This window comes from Danio aesculapii, chromosome 17, assembly GCF_903798145.1.
Source record: "Danio aesculapii chromosome 17, fDanAes4.1, whole genome shotgun sequence".
Classification (NCBI taxonomy): Eukaryota; Metazoa; Chordata; class Actinopteri; order Cypriniformes; family Danionidae; genus Danio; species Danio aesculapii.
In genome coordinates, this window is record NC_079451.1 from 53,413,691 (window position 1) to 53,435,726 (window position 22,036).

Below are 22,036 nucleotides of genomic sequence, written 5' to 3' on the forward strand. Positions count from 1 at the left end.
TATATGCCATTTCAGACCCAATATTCAAAGTATGTAGTAAACAATAGAGTAATCGTGTGTAAAGTTGTCACGGTTTAAAATAAAGCAATGTGTGAATATATAACTAGATTTCCCTCAATGCGCAGGTGTACGTGGGCTGCGAGGAGATCAACACACAGGAGCTGGATTTACCGATACAGCAGATCCTGGATCAGCAGAACGCAGAGATATCCAGATTGAGGATCGCCAAAGGAGCTGCCAAATCTGACCGCTTCATGGTGAGACCATCTCTCCATCTCATTAGCATAAACAGCAGCCCTGAGTGAGAAGCAGCCGTCTGTCCATTAGCCATTAGAGTGTTTGAGCTGCTGAAGATAATGTCAGCATAGACTAAGAGGATTATAGATGTGGAGTTTTAGATCAACAGAGACAGGAGCGACATAGACTGACAGAAGACTGAAGCACACACTCACACTGAAGCACACATGCACACCTGAGCAGCACTGACAACACACACACTGCTGTTTTACATCTGTCACTATGGAGACTTTGTAGCTCCGTCTTCTTCTGAAAATAGCTCAATCTCATTTGCATTTAAAGCGACAGTCACCAAAACACCACAATTAGGATCAAAGCCTGAAAGGGTCAGTTTCAGAGAGGTAGAGGACATTATCTGTGTGTTATTCTCAGCTCAAACTCAGACACACACACTCTAGACACAATAGAGATGCATTTTATGTCTTGTAAAAAGGGGCAGAATAGGTCTCCTTTAAGTTTGCTGAAATATTTAACTCTACAGATGATATTCTGAAGAATGCTGAAAACCTGTAACCATTGACTTCTATGTGTTTCTTTTTTCTACAATGGAAGTCAATGGTTACAGGATTTCAGTGTTCTTCAGAATATCTTTTTTTGTGTTTATCATTATAAAGAAACTCCTAAAGGATCGAAAAGCAGTTGAGTGAGATTAAATCGTAGGTAATTGTTCATTTTTGCGTGAACTATCCCTTTAATGATAGTGTTCCTCCTCTAATGAGAGTTTCAGCAGTGTGTAAAGCGAGTGTTTTTGTTCTGCATTCTCTGAGTAACAGAAGCTGCTCGCTTTGGAAAAAGTCTCTCGGGTTTTCACTGTTTTCCCGTTTTTTTCCAGGGAGTTCTCCAGAATGTGCGGTTTGTGTTTGGAACGACGGTGGACGCGATTTTACGCAATAAAGGATGCGAGAGCTGTGAGTCTCTACTGCAGTTTCATTATACAAGTGTGTGTGTGTGTGAGAGAGAGACTGACCCTAGACCACATAACCAAAGACATTTTTAGAAATTGAGATTTAAACACGATCTTAAAGCTGAATAAATAATCTTTCCTCAGATGTTTAGCTGAGATAGAACTATTGAAAACCTGCAATCTTAGAGTTCAGAAAAATATCTACATATTGAGAAAGATTACCTTTTAAAGCACAGGGGTCAAACTCAGCACAGTTTAGTTCCAACCCTCTCTAAACACACCTGATCAAACTGATCAACTCCTTCAGGCTTGATACCTACAGATAGGTGTGTTGAAGCAGGGTTAGAACTAAACTCTGCTGATAATCAAGTTTTGACAGATATATGGAATTAAGTGTACTACATGTTTTCAATGAGCAGGCTCTTTACATCATAATCAAATGATTTTAGCATAAAATAAATATCAACAATGTTGACTTCTACAACACATTCTCACCAATTCCCAAAATTAAACCTATATTTCAAGAGTTCACACCTAGCTGATGATTGATTATAAAGTATGTTTGGCATGCTGTCCATGGAGAGAGCCCTGAGTTCAGATGATCCTCGAGCCCGGGGCTCTCTCCCATGTGCAGGGCGAGAGGGGAGTTTGAGCTCAGGTAGATCTCTAGATCTCCCCCACTTATTTGTGGCCAATGACAAATTTAACTATGGTGCCAATTCGGTTTAGTCAATTTACGTATGATGCATGTGTTTGGTTGGTGGGAGGAAACCGAGGAACCTGAGGGAAATGGTAAATTCTAGATCGGTAAATTCTAGATCGGATACATGGCCGGCCGGAAGTGCGACATGTACGTCAATTCTAGTAGCATTTTTAATGCCACTGTGTAACAATAGTTAATGTTTTTACAGTACTGTTACGGTTGGGTTTAGGGTTGGAGTGGGGGTAGGCGTTAATAAAATACAATAAATGGGAAATTTATTAAATAATATAAATAATTCTCCTTAACTTTCGGCCGCAAGCATATCCGATCTAGCAACAACCGGGGGAAACTCACACGAGCACAGGGAGAACATGCAAACTCCACACAGAAATGTCGACTGACCTAGTAAGGATTACAACCAGTGACGTTCTTAGTGTGAGGCAACAGTGCTAACCACTGGGCCGCCGTGCCGCACTATCTAGGAAAAAGGGAGATGAATAGGGGAGGAAAGGGGGATTTTTCAAGACAAAGATTCTGATATAAAGACTGTGGTTATTTATAGTCACTTAGGAATTGTCTGAATGGAGAAATGTGTAAGTAGCTAATGCTGGTCCAGCCGTGGTCAATCATAAGCACGTGATCCTCTCAAAATTAGTTTATAAATAAACTTCACAATGTATGTGTTTCCCAGTGACTATAAACCTTAATGAGTTTCTTTCTTCTGTTGAACACTAAAGCTGAAAACTGGAAACCATTGACTTCCATAGAAGGAAAAACAAAGAGAAGTCAGTGGTTTCCAACATTCTGCTGAATATCTTCTTTTGTGTTCAAAAGAAGAAAGAAACTCAAACAGGTTTGGAACAAATTTTGGGGTGAACTAACCCTTTACAGTTAAACACTAAAGAGAAAACAATAGAAATGATGGGTGGCATGATGGATCAATGGTTAGCACTACCTGTGTTGGTGTGGGTTTCCTCTGGGTGCTCCGGTTTCCCCCACAGTCCAAACACATGCGCTATAGGGGAATTGATCAACTAAACTGGCCGTAGTGTATGAGTGTGTGTGAATGAGTGTGTATGGGTGTTTTTCAGTACTGGGTTGCAGCTGGAAGGGCATCCGCTGTGTAAAACATATGCTGGAATAGTTGCCGGTTCATTCCGCTGTGCGACCCCTGATGAATAAAGAGACTAAGCTGAAGGAGAATGAATGAATGAATAGAAATGATCAAATGAGAATAAGAGAAATGATGTAAATGTGTGCTCTGAATAATGAGTTGTGTGTTGTTGTGAACACAGCGAGCTTCATCCCTGATGTCCTGACCCTGGAGAAACACGTCAACGGGTCGAGTCCCGCCATCCGCACCGACTACACTGGACACAAGACTAAAGGTGACAATTTAATTCTGTCATCATTCACTCGCCTTTGACTTGTTCCAAACCTTTGAGTTTCTTCCTCCTGTTAACCTTAGAGTGCTGTTGGGTCGTTTTTATCCACTCTGGGCTGATTTTGAGACCTTATTGGCCACATCTTTCTCTGTGTTTCAGCAAATGTGGTAATTTCTGCTGACAAATCTGATTTTGACCCATATTTTGGGAAAATGCTTTGAAGGTTTTCATAACCTCATCAACACACTGTTCAGATTGACTCCCCTTTGGTTCTGTTGGTGCTGTTTTTCCTCCATTGACTTCCATTATAATCACATTTATTGATTATAAAGTCCTGACAGCAGATAATCATGCATTCTTGATTGATGCTGGATTTCCCTGTTGGGAAGAGGAGGATTTGTCATTTTTACTGTTGCATGTTTATAATGTGATTATAATGGAAGTCACTGGGGCAAAAACAGCCACCAACATAACCAAAGGGGAGTCAATCTGAACACAACACAAGAGGTAAAACACAAAAGAAGATACTTTAAAGAACGCTCAAAACCTGACTTCCGTAGTATTTGCTTTTCCCATGAAAGTCAAACAGTGTTCAACATTCTTCAAAATATCTACTTTTGTGATCATCAGAAGAAAGGAACTCTTAAAGGTTTGGAACCACTTGAGGGAGTGTAAATAGTGAGTAAATGTTCATTTTTGGGTGAACTGACACTTTAACGCGTGTTTCTCAGATCTGCAGGACGTCTGCGGTTTCTCCTGTGATGATCTGACCAGCATGTTTAAGGAGCTGAAGGGTCTCGGTGTGGTGGTGAAGCAGCTGTCCAATGAGCTCCGGCAGGTGGTGAGGATCCGACCCACACTGTAAAAAAAGCTGTAAAATTCACTGTTAAATTGTGTTGTTTACAGTAAAATTCCAGCAACCACAGCTGCCATTTTACCATGAACAATACAGTTAGATAGTTAAAGAAAGCCCTAAATGTTACCTTAAAATGACTATATTTCATTCATTTATAGTCATTCACTGATGTTTTGATTGGGGCTCCACAATATTCGATATTGCAGTGTGCAAATCTGCAATAGCCACATCACAGGATCTGCAGTGCTGAGCTGTGATTATAATGACATTTCAGATGGTGATTTGTGGAGTCAAGACAAAGTAGAACCCTATTGGAGTGTTTTTAAGAGCTGTGACCAAGATCTCAAGTGAAATCAAACCAAGAAGTTCTAAAGTTTATACATTTTAATGTTGATTAAATTGTATTTAATTATTTATACAATAAAGCCGATACTGTTATTTGATTAATGTTAAATATTTATGTTCTTAAATGCTCTTAGACGCCACAGAAAACCATAAAACACAAAGCAATGATGTTTTAAAATCTTTGTTCTGTCGTATTCATTTATGCTTCGCCTGAACACCCAAGAAGATATTTTAAAAAAATACTAGAAACCTTTGGCGAGCATCGCAGTGGCACAGTTGTTAGTGCTGTCGCCTCACAGCAAGAAGGTCGCCGGTTCGAGCCTTAGTCGGTTAGCATGGCTCAGTTGGGTAGGCTAAATTGTCCGTAGTGTATGAGTGTGGGTGAGTGTGGATGGATGTTTCCCAGAGATGGGTTGCAGCTGGAAGTGCATCCGTTGCATAAAATACATGTGCTGGATAAGTTGGTGGTTCATTCTGCTGTGGTGACCCCAGATTAATAAAGGGATTAAGCCGAAAAGAGAATGAATGAATAGAAACCTTTGACTCGGATAGTAGGAAAAGCAAATACTATCAAGTTAAATAAGTCAATTGTTTTCCAGGTTTTCAGCATCTTTCAAAAGAAACTCATGGGTTTTAAACAAGTAAATGATGACAGAATGTTGAGTTTTGTGTGTGCTGCCCCTTTAAGCGGCTTTTAAATCAATCTACATAGTAAAACGTGTTGTGGAAATAAAGATGAGTTAAAATGGCACATGTGTTTCTCCGCTCTGATCCAGACATTTGTTCCTCATTCACTTCCCATTAAAGATCAACGTCTTTCCTGATGATTTTCCTCTGTGTTCTGTTTCTGTTCAGACTGCAGACAACAGCTTAATCATGACGCAGATTAAAATCCACGAAGGAGTTTGTCTGCACAACGGCATCGTGTATCGGGATCGAGACGAGTGGACGGTGGACAGCTGCACACACTGCACATGCCAGGTACACATGCATCCTTTACTATTAACTGCACAAAAACATGCCTTTCTTTATTAGAGTTTTTGTCTTGTTTCTAGTCCAAATATCCAAAACAATCAAGAAGCTTTTTCTAAGCAAAACATATTGTCTTGTTTTAAGAAATAATGTGCCAGAATTAGGAGAGTTTTCCTTAAAAAAATCTGACAATGGGGCAGTCCAGTTTTAGTTTTCTCAATAATCTGAAAAACTCACTGTAACACACACTAGATGGACGTGCCTGATGTTCATGAGTAGTTAAGAATGAGTTGATGCCCCTCTAAGTAAAGTCATGGTTTAAGCATATAGTAATAGGTTAACATGTGATCATTGTAGTCTTGTTTGGAGAAATTAGTTTAAATTAAAGGAGTTTTTACTTAAAACAAGCTCAATAATCTGCCAATGGGGTTTTGCGGCGCTCTCCACTTTTTTGTAAGTTATATCAATGTCAGAGTTGAACTGGTGAGCTCTAACATTTTTGAAAACATTCAGCTGAACTCCGAGTCTTAGCTTAGCTTTCCTGCAGGCACAAGACGTCAATATGACGTCTGACTGACGTTGCACCCCAACGTTGCCAGGATGTTACATTTTGGTTGGAAATGAAAATCGGGTTGACGTCAGAGCCCAACGTCAGACAGACATCAATGTCCAACGTCAGACAGACATCAATGTCCAACGTCAGGCAGACATTGGATTTTGGTTGGTTAATTCCACAACATCAAACCAATGAAAGATCAACGTCTACTGATGTTACATTTTGACGCTGTGTGGACGTCACATTATGATGTTAAAATGATGTTATACTATGGTTGGTTAGTTCCACAACCTAAAACCAACCAAAGATCAATGTCTACTGATGTTACACTTTGATGTTGTATGGACGTCACATGATGATGTTAAAATGACATTGAACTATGGTTGGTTAATTCCACAACATCAAACCAACGAAAGATCAACGTCTACTGATGTTACATTTTGACGTTGTATGGACGTCACATTATGATGTTAAAATTACGTTATACTATGGTTGGTTCATTCCACAACCTAAAACCAAACAAAGATCAAGTCTACTGATGTTATACTGACGTTGTAGGGACGTCACATTATGATGTTAAAATTACATTATACTATGGTTGGTTATTTCCACAACCTAAAACCAACCAAAATCAACGTCTACTGATGTTATACTGACGTTGTATGGACGTCACATTATGATGTCATCTGATGTTAAATTGACATTGCTCCCTGATGTCGCAACCATAATATAACCAAATACCTACATCATATGAGGTTGTGTGCCTGCTGGGTTTGCATAAATCATTGAATCGGATTAGACCACTAGCATCTCGCTCCAAAAAAAAGTGAAAAAAAAAAGTTTGTATAATTTTCCTAATTTAAGTTGGACTCTTTTGTGGTTATATTGAGTACTAGGACAGACGGTGTTAGTTTTTGTCTTGTTTCCAGTCCGAATATCTAAAAGCTCTTAAATCAAGCAGCATTTTCTAGACAAGCAAAAAATATAGTCTTGTTTTCAGAAATAATGAGTCAAAATTAAGTGAGTTTTTCATTAAAACAAGCAAAATAATCTGCCAAAGGGGGAAGTGAAATAATCTTGTTTATTTTATTCCATTTTCAGATTATTTTGCTTGTTTTAATGAAAAACTAACTTGTTAATTTGAACAAGACATTTTTTTTGCTTTTCTAGAAAATGCTTCATAATTTAAGAATTTTTAGATAATTGGACTAGAAACAAGACAAAAACAAGAGTAAGAAACACATTTTTGCAGTGCACTCCACTTTTCAAAAAATATCCTAATTTTACTGCCTTCCTAGAGTTAAATAATTGAGTTTTGACCATTATTGAATACATTCAACCAATTTCTGGCTCTCGCATTTTAGCTTAGCTTAGCACAAACCATTGAATCGGATTAGACCATTAGCATAAAAAAAAAAAGCTCAACTCGACTTATTCAATGCTCAACTCTTCTGTAGTTACACCATGTACGGAGACTGACTATACACAATGCAACTAGAGAAGAGTCACGCTTTAAACAGGACAATTATCAAAATCCTTTTTTAAATAATGTGATGCTAATGGTCTAATCTGATTCAATGATTTATGCTAAGCTAGGCTAAAAACTCAACTCTTCAACTCTAGAGGAGCTGTAAAATGAGGATATTTACAGCAAAAAGGATGGTGTGTTTCTTTAAACTGGTCAGAAGCCCTGCTGGAAGATCTCTGTGTTATAGCAGAGGATCAGCTGCTGAATCTCCCGACTCTCTCTCTCTCTCTCCGTCTGTTCTGTGATTCTCTCTGTTTCTCTGCTCATGCGTCTCAATGGCGCAGATTCAGGAATGTTTTAATTGGTGAGTGATACCTGCTGTCTGTGGTTTCCACTCTGTGTGTGTGTGTGTGTGTGTGTGTGTGTGTGTGCGTGTGTGTGTGTACGTGTTTATGTTTATATGTGTTTATGTTTGTGTATGTATTTATGTATGTTTATGTGTGTGTGTGTGTGTGTGTGTTTATGTTTATTTGCATTTAGGTGTGAATGTGTTTGTTTGTTTATGTGTACTTATGTATGTGTTTATGTGTGTTTTTGTTTGTGTATATACATGGGTGTGTATATATGTGTGTGTGTGTGTGTACTTATGTATGTGATTGTGTGTGTGTGCTTGCATGTGGTGTCTGTGTGTATCTGTATGTGTAAGTATATATATATATGTGTGTGTGTGTATGTGTGTGTGTGTGTGTGTGTGTGTGTGTGTGTGTGTGTGTGTGTGTGCGTGTGCGTGTGTGTGTGTGTGTGTGTGCGTGCGTGCGCGTGCGTGCGTGTGCATGTGCGTGTGCGTGTGTGTGTGTGTGTGTGTATGTGCATGTGTATATGTATGTATGTGTGTGTGTGTGTATATCGGTGACTCAGTCTCCATTCTCCACCCTGATGTTGGCCACATTATTCTCAGTGTGTGTGTGTGTGTGTGTGTGTGTGTGTGTGTGTGTGTGTGTTGGCCAGATATATTCCCTGCTGCCGCTCACAGTTTATATCACCACAAGGTTTTCCTGTCCAAGCCAAAGGTCAGCGTTTACTGGCAGCAGAGGAGCGTTTATTCCTCATGCGCTGCACACAGCTGTCGGGACGCTCCATTAAACCTGCTTCAAATATTCTACTTCACAGAACTCTGCCACTGTGTGTCGTGAGATCTCCTGTCCGCTGATGCCCTGCGCCAACGCCACGGTGCCCGAGGGTGAATGCTGCCCACGCTGCGGCACACGTGAGTCAGGATTCAGCCATTATTCACTATATACAGCTGAAGTCAGAATCATTCGCCCCCCTGTGAATTCCTTTCAGATATTCCCTAAATGATGTTTCTCAGAGTCAGGAATTTCTCACAGTATTTCCTCTAATATTGTTTCTTCTGGAGAAAGTCTGATTTGTTTTATTTCAGCTAGAATAAAAGCAGTTTTTAATTGTTTTAAAGCCATTTTAAGATCAATATTATTAGCAATATTTGTTTTGGATTTGAATGAACCACTGTTATACCATGACTTGTTACAGAATGAAGGGAGGGTTTTATTCTCTTTTGTTTCTCATTGACTAGAAATGCTGATTAATTCACTCATGTTTCATACAATGTTCCAGTTTTGCACATAAATCTAATTAGCATCTTTGGATGTGCAGTCTGATTATCTGTGCTTGTCTCCTCCAGCGAGTGATGCGGGTATTGACGGCTGGTCCCCTTGGTCTGAATGGACGCTGTGCTCTGTGTCGTGCGGTCGAGGGATTCAACAGCGCGGACGTTCCTGCGACCGAATCAACAGCAACTGTGATGGCACATCGGTCCAGACCAGAGACTGCTACACGCAAGAGTGCGACAAACGCTGTGAGTTTAACAAATCTGGATATCAACATTTCTCCAAAACACACAAACAGAACAGAGACGGGCGTCAGCTCAGCCAAAAGAGTTTGAAAATATCATCAAAAATCTAATATTGTTTTGCATGTTTTTTATGTTCTCTTATTTGTTTTATTTATTTACTGTCCACCCAGTTACCTTTACATGCACACACACACACACGCACACACACACACACACACACACATACACACACACACACACATACACACATGTATGCACACTGGCTGTTTTTGTGGGGGGGGTTTGTTCACTGTTTTCCATTTGTTTATGATTCCATGTCATTTGTGTTCCTCTTTGCATAATAATAAAAAATCCAATGTTGTGCATCAATACAGTATTTAACAACATACAATTAAAACAAAATCCAAACAAAAAAGTCATTTTCATCCCTAAAGTATTTCAATTCCATTATTATAACTCTTTTTGATGACTTTCTGGAATAATTACCTATTTAAATAACTATATATTGTGAAATATATATCATTAGTGTGAAATAAAAATGCTAGGCAAGATTAATCACATCCAAAATAAAAGTTTTTTTTTTAACGTAGTATATTATTTATGTAGACGTAATACACACTCATAAATTAAAACAAAATACAAAATTACATTAATGTTTTTATCATATGCATATTTTATATCTAAATATCTTCTCAAACATAAGCATGCATGTGTGTATTTATATATACAAAATAAATATGCACAGTACACATGCACATATATTATGTATATGCAAACCTTTATGTTGGATGGAATTAATTGTGGTTAATCTTCGCCCAGTGCTTAAAGAAGAAGCCCAGCCCTAATGTCTGATATCCAGCACATCATCAGTGTTTAATTCTGTATTCGTGCAGTTAAGCAGGACGGTGGCTGGAGCCACTGGTCCCCCTGGTCCTCCTGCTCGGTGTCGTGTGGTGATGGCCTCATCACTCGCATCCGGCTCTGCAACTCCCCGACACCGCAGATGGGCGGCAGAGACTGCGCAGGAGAAGGGCGCGAGACTGAACCCTGCCAGCAAGACCCGTGCCCAGGTGAGCGTTCGGCATTAATAAGTGTTTCAGCTTCTAAATTAAAAACTACAGATGCGCTGACTGGAACCAAACTTTCAACCGATACCGATATTTGTCAATTGCATTAAATACAGATGCACTGATTTCAGTGATACCGATATTAGTCGATTGCATAAACTACAGATGCACTAATTAGTACAAAACTTTCAACCGATACCGATATTAGTCGATTGCATAAACTACAGATGCACTGACTGAAACAAAACTTTCAACCGATACCGATATTTGTCACTTGCATGAAATACAGATGCACTGATTGGTACAAAACTTTCGACCGATATCAATACCGATATTTGTCAATTGCATAAACTACAGATGCACTGATTAGTACAAAACTTTCGACTGATATCGATACCGATATTTGTCAATTGCATAAACTACAGATGCACTGATTTGTACAAAAATTTCGACTGATATCAATACCGATATTTGTCAATTGCATGAAATACAGATGCACAGATTGGTTCAAAACTTTCGACTGATATCAATGCCGATATTTGTCAATTGCATGAAATACAGATGCAGTGATTGGTACAAAACTTTCGACTGATATCGATACCGATATTTGTCAATTGCATGAAATACAGATGCACAGATTGGTTCAAAACTTTCGACTGATATCAATGCCGATATTTGTCAATTGCATGAAATACAGATGCAGTGATTGGTACAAAACTTTCGACTGATATCAATGCCGATATTTGTCAATTGCATGAAATACAGATGCACTGATTGGTACAAAACGTTCGACCGATATTTGTCAATTGCATAAACTACAGATGCACTGATTTGTACAAAACTTTCGACCGATATCGATACTGATATTTGTCAATTGCATAAACTACAGATGCACTGATTTGTACAAAACTTTCGACCGATATCGATACTTATATTTGTCAATTGCATAAACTACAGATGCACTGATTTGTACAAAACTTTCGACCGATATCGATACTTATATTTGTCAATTGCATAAACTACAGATGCACTGATTGGTACAAAAATTTCGACTGATATCAATACCGATATTTGTCATTTGCATGAAATACAGATGCACTGATTGGTTCAAAACTTTTGACTGATATCAATGCCGATATTTGTCAATTGCATGAAATACAGATGCAGTGATTGGTACAAAACTTTCGACTGATATCGATACCGATATTTGTCAATTGCATGAAATACAGATGCACTGATTGGTACAAACATTTCGACTGATATCAATGCCGATATTTGTCAATTGCATGAAATACAGATGCAGTGATTGGTACAAAACTTTCGACTGATATCGATACCGATATTTGTCAATTGCATGAAATACAGATGCACTGATTGGTACAAAACGTTCGACCGATATTTGTCAATTGCACAAACTGCAGATGCACTGATTGGTACAAAACTTTCGACCAATATTAATACCGATATTTGTCAATTGCACAAACTGCAGATGCACTGATTGGTACAAAACTTTCGACCAATATTAATACCGATATTTGACAATTGCATAAACTACAGATGTATTGATTGATACTAAACTTTCGACAGATACCGATACCGATATTTGACAATTGCATAAACTACAGATGTATTGATTGATACTAAACTTTCGACAGATACCGATACCGATATTTGACAATTGCATAAACTACAAATGTACTAATTGGTACAAAACTTTCATGTGGTACCGATATTAGTCAGTTCCATAAACTACTACAAATTATTGCTGATAGATTTCATTTTAATCCAATATCGGCTGCTAAATATTGTGCCTGATATATTGTTGCATCTCTACTGAAAGCCTGAACTAACTCAGTATTCTTCTGGGTGTGTCAGTGAACGGCGGCTGGGGTCCATGGTCTCTGTGGGACAGTTGTTCGGTCAGCTGTGGTGGAGGGTTACAGCGCAGACACCGCCTGTGCAACAGCCCCGCTCCCAAATACGGAGGAAAAGACTGTCTGGGCGACTCCAAAGCTGCCCGAATGTGCAACGCTCAGTCCTGTCCTGTAGATGGCTGTCTCTCGAACCCGTGCTTCAGTGGAGCCAAATGCAACAGCTTCCCTGATGGCTCCTGGAGCTGCGGAGAGTGTCCGGCTGGGTACACTGGAGACGGGACACACTGTGAGGACATCAATGAGGTGAGAACTTCAGTCATTTAGCACACACACACTTTTATCTGAACACTATAAAAAATTCTTATGCGTAACACGTAAACAAAAACTGCCATAAAGGAGGTTGGTGTCGTGATCTCGTTTCCTTCGAGTGTGCATGTGCTTTCAGCAACCTGAAAAAAAGCAGATTTCTTGACTTGAACATTTAGAAATGATACTTAAGAGACAGTTGTTGTTTAATTTTATTGGGGATTGCAGATATGAAATTTAATCACAATCTTGACAGATTTGGAGAAATTAAATGTTTTCCCATTCAAGTAGAATGCCTGAACATGCACTGCAAAACAATGCGTCTTGTTTCTAGTCAGAATACCTAACAATTGTTAAATTAAGAAGCATTTTCTAGACAAGAATAAAATATTAGTAAGAGATCTAACGATTCATCCTAAAGAGACAGAACTCACATCAAGTGCTACTAATACAAAGCTTCTTCTTAGCTTGGTTAGTCAAATATAAGCTAGAGTACGTATGGATGGATTGAGAAAAGTGTTTTTTCTTTTGAATGTTGCTGATTCAGCAGTCTCTATGGGATTGAGGAGACTGTTCCACCAGTGAGGAACTGCAAAAGAAAAGGTTCTGGAAGGTGATTTAAACAGGATGTCGATTTGGGGAAATAAGAGGAAGAGGGTGCGGAGCCTGTGGCCTTTCTGAATTTTAAATTGGATGCAAGCTTCAACCAGTAGCTATGCTAATGAGATCAACCTATTTTAATGCAGATTTTAGAATATTGTATACAAAATCCTTAATGGAAACACCAAGATGTGCATTAATAAGTAAGTAGGAGACATGTTTTATACAATGTGAAATTATGCAGATAAATTGCTGTATTCAGGTTTAGTGAGTGTGCATGTGCGCCTGTGCTTCATCAGTATCTGCGCTTCAGTGCTGTAGTTTCTGCTGATCAGATGATCTGACAGATGTAATAATACATCTGATAATGATAAATGTGTGTGAGGGTCTTTGCTTCATTAATGTTGGTCTGCAGCTCTCCATTGTTGCAGATGTGAAATGTTGTTGTGCTGATTGTAAAAGGCCTCAGTCCTCCATCAGTCAGTGCTCAGTATTATTATTCCCTCCAGAACTGTCTTGAGCATCTGTCTGTGCTCCTCTCTCACACCTCCAAAAGCCACCACGTTCATTGCGTTTGGTCTTGGTCTTCTGAGGCGCAGCTCATTTATTAGAGATCAAACACCACAGTGGAGAATCCCAACAGTGCAGCAGACTCCACTTCTCTCAGAATTATTTCTGATGGTTTAGCAGAAACTAATGAGTTTATTCTCCTTTGTGGATGGAAACGCTGCTTTATTCATTCATGTTTCATGCAATATTCCAGTTTATGTTTTATGTTTTTTATGTATTCCAGTCATATGTTTGAATGTAAAACATAGCTACTGGTGTTTCTAAATATTATATAATTTTGTATCTGCAGTGCAAAGAAGTTCCAGACGCCTGCTTTGTGCTGAATGGAGTCCATCAGTGTGAGAACACAGAACCAGGCTACAACTGTCTGCCGTGCCCACCGCGATACTCCGGACCGCAGCCCTACGGCAGAGGCACAGAGCAGGCCATTGCTAACAAACAGGTTTGAGCAGTCTCTAACAATACCAATGATCGAATAAACGACTTTTTTTCTCCTTTTCGACTAATTTAACCCCTTAACTCCCAGCCCCATGTATTGAATATGAACGTAAAAATAACGTCCGTTCAACACTCAAAAGATTATCAATCTTCAAAGCAATGGTGCACAGATTTTAGTTTGGTCTCATTTTAAAGAAGACCAATGTCAGATTGCAGCTGAAGTAAACAAAAATGTTCAAAGAATTAAATAAAAGAAAAGCTGTGTGCCTTTAAGTTTGTAAAAAATAACACTAAAATCTGTATTTTATAATATTATATAAAATATGTATTTTACGAAACATGTTTTATCCAAAAATGACGATCAAAGCTACATATCTGTACACATATTCCAAATTTGAAGCTGATATTGCAAAAAAACAAGCTTTCAGTAGGATTTAGTTTGGCTGCAGTACCAGACATGACCACCAGGTTCATTCAGTTTGCATTGGTCACCATATAAAGGCGTCCCCTATTTCGTTTTGAGGAATCTAAACTATATGTTTTTACTTTTGACAATATTTGTAAAATAGACATCAGACTTTAAGTAGTATTGCCAAGTTCCTAGTATGATTTAAATTTACTCTCTAAAAACATTTTAACAATTTTACATGTGGATTGCTGTAGCAAAGTAATGCTTTACGACTCTAATAAGTATTCTTGTGGCAAGTTAATAAATAAATATTGCTCATTTATATCAATTTAGAAATGTTTAGTGTTCAAACGATTAACATTACATCTATTACGATTATCTATTATATTATATATTATATATAACATATATATATATTATATTATTATTAGTGGTAAAATATGTATATGTACCTTCCCAATGACATATAGTTTGTGATGATTAGATTAGGGTTTAATTGCTATATAGTGAAGTCAATTTTTAATGGTTAAGGGGTTCATTTCTATCTAAAAGCGTCTGCTAAAATGACCAAATGTAATGTAAATGGGGTTAATATCAAATTGCTTTCTGGCAGGTTTGCACAGCAAGAAACCCATGTGCGGACGGTAGCCATGACTGCAATAAAAACGCCAACTGCATCTACCTGGGCATCTTCTCGGACATCATGTACCGCTGCGAATGTAAACCTGGATACGCCGGGAATGGACACATCTGTGGGGAGGATCCGGATCTGGATGGCTGGCCCAACACAGACCTACACTGTGTGGAAAACGCCACTTACCACTGCAAGAAGGTATGCTTTACTGTAATAAACTGGCGTTCATTTAACTCGGAACTGAAGTGTGCAAATTGGGATGCACTAATACTATTTCCGAATACTGTTCAGCACAGATAGTGTGTGAATGTGAATCTCTTCAAAACAATGAAAACACGTCCTCTTTCAGGATAACTGCCCTGACCTTCCCAACTCTGGACAAGAAGACTACGACAAAGACGGCATTGGAGACGCTTGTGACCATGATGATGACAATGATGGGATCCCTGATGACGGGGTGAGCCTTAAAACACATTCCTCTTCTCCAAGAGCATCTAGTATTGCTACTGCACTGCAAAAACACTTCTCTTACTTAGTAAGAAAGTTTCTGTCTTGTTTCTAGTCCAAATATCTAAAAACTCATGGTAACACTTTATTTTGATGGTGCATTTGAGTAGTAGTTGACTGTCTGCTTAATATCTGCTGATACTGCTCCTTCAACAGACATTTAACTGACTAGAAGAAACTGTGCAAGTACATGTCAACTTACACTAACCCTAACCTAACAGTCTGCTTATAGTCTAATGAGAATTAGTTGGCATGTAGTTGCAATGTAACTTAAATTCAACAAGCGGACCATCAAAATAAAGTGTGACCAAACTTAAATCAAGAAGCGTTTTCCAGACAAGCAAAAAACATTGTCTAATTTTAGAAATAATGAGTCAAAATTAGGTGAGTTGACCATTAAAACCAGCAAAATAATCTGCCAATGGGGGAAGAGAAAGAAACTAGTTTGGGCTTTGAAATGAAACTATTTAGTATGGAGTCAGATCGGTCTCAGAAATAATACATTAACAAAAGGAAATTCATACATGCACAGCACAATTCACATTTACTAAATCCAGTTTGTAAATTCAAATGCATAAATATTTCCCCAAATTAATTTGATTTGTGCATTTAAGAATTGGGTTTTGAATTTGGTTTTGGTGTTTGGAGTTTATGAATTGGATTTGTGCATTTATGAATTGTGCATTTATGAGTTGCATTTTTAATTTACGAATTGGACTTGTGTGTTCATGGATTGAGTTTTGCATTTATGAATTGGATTGTTTTCATTTATTAAATGCTTTTTAAATTTACGATATGTGCATGCATGGTTTGCATGATTGGATTTGCCGTGCATGTACTATGAATTTTTGTTTGTAAATGCATTATTTTGAGACTGATCTGGCTCCATATTTCACATCCCCCATTGTCAGATTATTTTGCTTGTTTAATTTTGACTCATTATTTGTGAGAACAAGATAATATCTAGAAAATGCTTCTTGATTTAAGAGTTTTTAGATATTTGGACTAGAAACAAGACGAAAACTCTAAGTAGAAAAGCATTATTGCAGTGTGACTAGAAGAGGAAGAAGGGACAGAGTCAGACATTGCCAGTAGCAAATGAATAAAAGCTTTTGTGGTGGCTTCAGTCCAGCCGTTCTGGATGTCCTGCTTTAACATCCATAATTCAGCTCGTACTCTGGGAAAGAATCTGCCTGGGCAAACAAACCTGCATTCCAGCACAGCTGAGTCCCAAAACCATCATGGCATACTGCTGCACACATCCACGTTATTTACTGCTTTGCTATGATGTGATGGAGAATTTGATATATTTCAGCTGATGAGCTAACTAGAGGACATCTCCAGATGTTTCTCTCCATTTTTCTGCTTTCATTAGAGGATAGCAAAAAAGTATTTCTTTCTTCAAGATTTTCACTAGTTTCTAGTCCATTTTTAAGTCAAGAAGCATTTAGGGTAGGGGTTCCCAAACTTTTCAACCCGCGACCCCCCAAAATTACAATGCCAGTGACTCACGACACCTAACACACCGGCGCACAAACAGGCTAGTCTATTTATCATTTAATTTTGGAGAACGCCACTCGGAGACCATCCTCCATGCTCAGTTGTGGCCTGTATTTACTTTTAATGTGCAGTAAAGGTGTCAGAAAGCTTAACCTGATGCCATAAAATCAATGTGCTGTGTCTTTAATATAACGTAATCACCCCTATTTTTCTTCTTCTGTGGGTTATGGATAAAATCCATTCTTGCTTTTCGGCTTAGTCCCTTTATTAATCAGGGATCGCCACGGTGGAATGAGCTGTCAACTATTCCAGCATATGTTTTACACAGCGGATGCCCTTCCAGCTGCAACCCAGTACTGGGAAACACTCATACACACCCATTCACACACACACTCATACACTACGGCACATACAGTGTAGTTCATCAGTTCCCCTATAGCGCATGTGTTTGGACTGTGGGGAAACCGGAGCACCCGGAGGAAACCCACGCCAACACGGGGAGAACATGCAAACTCAACACAGAAACACCAACTGACCCAGCAGGGACTCAAACCAGTGACCTTCTTGCTGTGCGGCGATCGTGAGACTACCCACTGCGCCACCGTGACGCCTTGGATAAAATATGGTGATTCTAATAGTTTAATAAAATTAAACGAGGGGGGGACTCGACCCCCACTTTGAGAACTACTCTTCTAGACAAGCGAAAATATTGCTTTATATTCAGAAATAATGAGTCAAAATGAAGTGAGTTTTTCATTAAAACAAGCTAAATAATCTGCTAATGGGGGGGGGGTCTTAATTCAAAGGAAAAGCTACTTTATTCCTCTTCCCCTGTTGTCAGATTATTTGCTTGTCTTGAAAATGCTTTCTTAATTAAGAATATTTAGATATTTGGACTAGAAACAAGACAAGTTAAAGTAAGGAATTGTTTTTGCAGTGCAGTTAATACCTCAGGCCAATCTTGAATTGTGAGAATATACGTTAAATATATCAGCGTCTGTTTTTGACTCAATTACCTATTTACAAAACCATGATGATTATTTTCTCTAAGGCTTTTATTGGATACGTGTTGTCATTTCAGCTTTGTGATAGTTTTGTGAGTTTGTCTTTGAGAAGCAAAAATTCCAGAAAACAAAATTAAAGCAAACTATTAAGTTATAACAACTGTGACAAAAGTGTTCTCGTCACGACTTTCATTTTTCGATGTATAGAAATTATTGTGCGTTCAGTCCATGATGTGCAATGTGGAAATCATTTTATTGATGGACTACAGTATATCCTGTCTGTAAAACTCATTTACTTTTTGGGTATTAAAGAGATAGTTCACCCAGAAATGAATATCTACTCACTATTTGAAACACTTGGTTTGGAACAAGTGATGAGAGTTAACACTCTAAATGAGCTGGTTAAAGGAGCTAGTTAACACACTCAATGCATTTTCTTTTTCAACACATCCTATAATTTCTAAAATACCAACCTCTACTAAATGGTTGATATGTCAAGTTATGGTAAAAGTACCGTAATTAAAACAAATACTATGAAAACTCTGAAAATATGAAGTGTAAGACCAATTTAATTACTAACATAATCAAAATAAAACATGTTTAAATACTAAATCCTCTTTATTTTCTGAAGTATGTCATAAAATAGTTCAGATTCTCATTTAATATGCTTTCTTGTTGTTGTTTTTTACAATTAAACCAAAATCTAGTGTAGTAGTGCAACAGGATTCTGTTTATTTGAGTTTTTTTGTAAACCACCAATGCTGTGTGTGTAAACCATCATTAAAAACAATCATAATACAGTCAACCATTTGGTAGAGCAGGCACTGAAAGGGTTAATAAAGACCTCATCACCGATTGGCTGGATTTTTTGTTTTGAAACAGGATAACTGCCCGTTCGTCTTCAACCCAAGACAATACGACCAGGACCGTGATCAAGTGGGCGACAGTTGTGATAACTGCATATACGACAGTAACACCGACCAGACAGACACCGATAATAATGGAGAAGGAGATGCATGTGCGATTGACATCGATGGGGACGGTGAGTTTCACAGTTTTTTCTGTCATGCAACACAAAGAGACCATTCAACAATGCTAATTAAACATGTGCAAAATGTAAATATTGCATAAAACATGAGTGAATACAGCAGCGTTTCCATCCACTAAAGAGCATCACCTCCTCAGCTCCTGCACAGATATCACTGAGAGGAGTGGAGTCTGCTGCACTGTTGGGATTCTCCATTGTGGTGTTTGTTCTCCTCTAATAAATGAGCTGCGCCTCAGAAGACCAAGATATCATTCCAAAATGTGCAATAGGTGGATGGAAACAGAGTTTACTTTAAGAAGTGGCATTGTTATTTGTTTGTCCAGGCATTCTGAATGAGAAGGACAACTGTCCATATGTGTACAACACCGACCAGAGAGACACTGACCGGGACGGAGTCGGTGACCACTGTGATAACTGCCCACTGGAGCACAACCCTGACCAGGTCAGATGTTCTTATTATAGTCACAGCCACATATAGTGCATAAATAAACCATCATAAATATAGATATAGCTAACATGCTGGAGCTATACATATACTATAAATAGTTAACTATACACATAACCTAAGACAGACTGTACAAGTATTTCACGCTGAAACAGAAATGATATTGTGTAAAGGAGATATTTAAGGTTGAGGAAAACAAGTAGTGCAACATGACTGGTGATACATTAACAAGTAAACATTGTTTACCTTATTGAGTCTTTGTAAGATGGAGTTGAAGACATTTGTCTGGTGCATATGGAGAGAAGAGTGTTACTACACAGAAAATACCATCATGCAGTCAAACATGGCACTCCACCAACCTTAAACTACTTTACAAGTATTGTAGGTGCCCAAATCACGAGAACACGATGAGCAATTTCTACACTGTTTGTTTTAAATGTGCTGTGTGTCCTAAATCATAGAAACACCATACTGTTTACAGATATTCAGAAACATGCTAAGTCAACATATTTGTTTCTCTGAAAAACAGTGCTAAAGTCAGATATTCTGCTTTGAAATGTGCGTAACGTGTCGGAACGTCTGTCTTTGTTTTGCTCTGTGTGACTCCGCCCACTACCGGTTTAACCAATTATATTTCACATTAAAAAAATAATAATATACACGTTTTGTAATAATGGATTTGATGTCACAGATTGACTCCGACTCCGACACCATTGGAGACAAGTGTGACAGTAACCAGGATATCGATGAGGACGGACATCAGAATAACCTGGACAACTGCCCCTACATCCCCAACGCCAACCAGGCCGACCACGACAAGGACGGAAAAGGAGACGCCTGCGATCATGATGATGACAACGATGGCATTCCTGATGACAGAGACAACTGTAGACTCGTCTTCAACCCCGATCAGCTGGATTCAGACGGTGAGAGCTGATCTCAGGGGATTTTTCTGTATAATTCTATGTGCACGATATATCGGCGGCCTTACCGATATCTGTCCATATATTTTTAATTTTATCATTAACGGTCCAATATCAAAATTAGGCTTTCAGATGGTGAGTGCTGATATAATGGTCTTTTGCTATATAATTCTATCTGCACAATATATCAGTGGACTTACCGATATCTGCCGATAAATTACATTTTTAATATCAATATTGTTGGTCCAATATCAAAATTAGGCTTTCAGATGGAGCAGAGTTGAAATTCACTGACAAGCTACACAAAATCATGTTCATAATCCCATACGATTACATTAGGTGATTAAGAAATCAAAGATCATAGAGTCCGATATCAGAATTAGGCTGATATTGTTAAGCCGATAATTGATGTATTATTTCCGCTGGTTGAACTGCTTTTCATGCTTATTTCAGATGGGGAGTGCTGATCTCAGGGGCTTTTTCTGTATAATTCTATTTACATGATATATCGGCAGCAATACCGATATCGGCCGATAAATTGTATTTTTAATATTTTCATGATCGATCCAATATCAAATTTAGGCTTTCAGATGAAGCAGCGTTTACTAGACAAAAATCTTGTTCATAATTCCAGATGATTTTATCAGGTGACTTTGAAACCAAAGATAATAGAGTCTAATATCTAAGTTAGGCTGATATTGTTAAGCCGATATATTATGTATTTTTCCACTGGTTGAACCACATTTCACATGGTGAGTGCTGATATCAGGCTCTTTTTCTGTATAATTCTATTGGTTAGGTATGCACAATATATCGATAGCCATACCGATATCGGCCGATATTTTTTTTTTTAACATTATCGGTCCAAGATCAAAATTAGGCTTTCAGATGAATTAGAGTCGTAGTTCACTGACAAGCCACACAAAGATCATGTTCATAATCATAAACGATTAAATCAGGCGATTATGAAATCAAAGATATCAGAATTGGGCCGATATCATTAAGCCGATAATTTATGTATTATGTCCAATTATTAGTTATATTACGGTGTTCAGAGATCATATCAGACTTTTCTGAAGTTAAGCTTTTAAAATAAATCAGTTGTTCACTGTTTGTGTTTGCTTTTGTTTTTGGTTATTTATCAGTTAATATATCGGTTATCGGTTATCAGTATCAGCCCAAAATTCCACATGGGTGCATCACCTATTGACTCTTTGTTCAAGAATAATACTCCACATATTGATTTTTTGGAATTGGACAAACAAAAAAGGGCTGTAGTGTATAAGTGTGTGTGTTTGTAAGAGAGTGTATGGGAGTTTCCCAGCACTGGGGGTTTACAGATTAGTGTACTC

General features: G+C 38.2%; 1 protein-coding gene across 1 annotated transcript in view; it reads left to right on the top strand.

The window, feature by feature from the left end:
• Positions 1 to 22,036, top strand: part of LOC130244060 (thrombospondin-1-like) — a 29,789-nt gene that overhangs the window by 3,250 nt on the left and 4,503 nt on the right. The window contains exons 4-18 of the mRNA XM_056476342.1: positions 126 to 257; positions 1,130 to 1,205; positions 3,200 to 3,292; positions 4,021 to 4,130; positions 5,346 to 5,471; positions 8,657 to 8,753; positions 9,189 to 9,362; positions 10,253 to 10,429; positions 12,302 to 12,603; positions 14,066 to 14,218; positions 15,237 to 15,455; positions 15,607 to 15,714; positions 19,151 to 19,310; positions 19,640 to 19,758; positions 20,453 to 20,687. Coding sequence (XP_056332317.1) covers positions 126 to 257; positions 1,130 to 1,205; positions 3,200 to 3,292; positions 4,021 to 4,130; positions 5,346 to 5,471; positions 8,657 to 8,753; positions 9,189 to 9,362; positions 10,253 to 10,429; positions 12,302 to 12,603; positions 14,066 to 14,218; positions 15,237 to 15,455; positions 15,607 to 15,714; positions 19,151 to 19,310; positions 19,640 to 19,758; positions 20,453 to 20,687 — 2,281 coding nt within the window. The remainder of the gene's footprint in view (positions 1 to 125; positions 258 to 1,129; positions 1,206 to 3,199; positions 3,293 to 4,020; positions 4,131 to 5,345; positions 5,472 to 8,656; positions 8,754 to 9,188; positions 9,363 to 10,252; positions 10,430 to 12,301; positions 12,604 to 14,065; positions 14,219 to 15,236; positions 15,456 to 15,606; positions 15,715 to 19,150; positions 19,311 to 19,639; positions 19,759 to 20,452; positions 20,688 to 22,036) is intronic.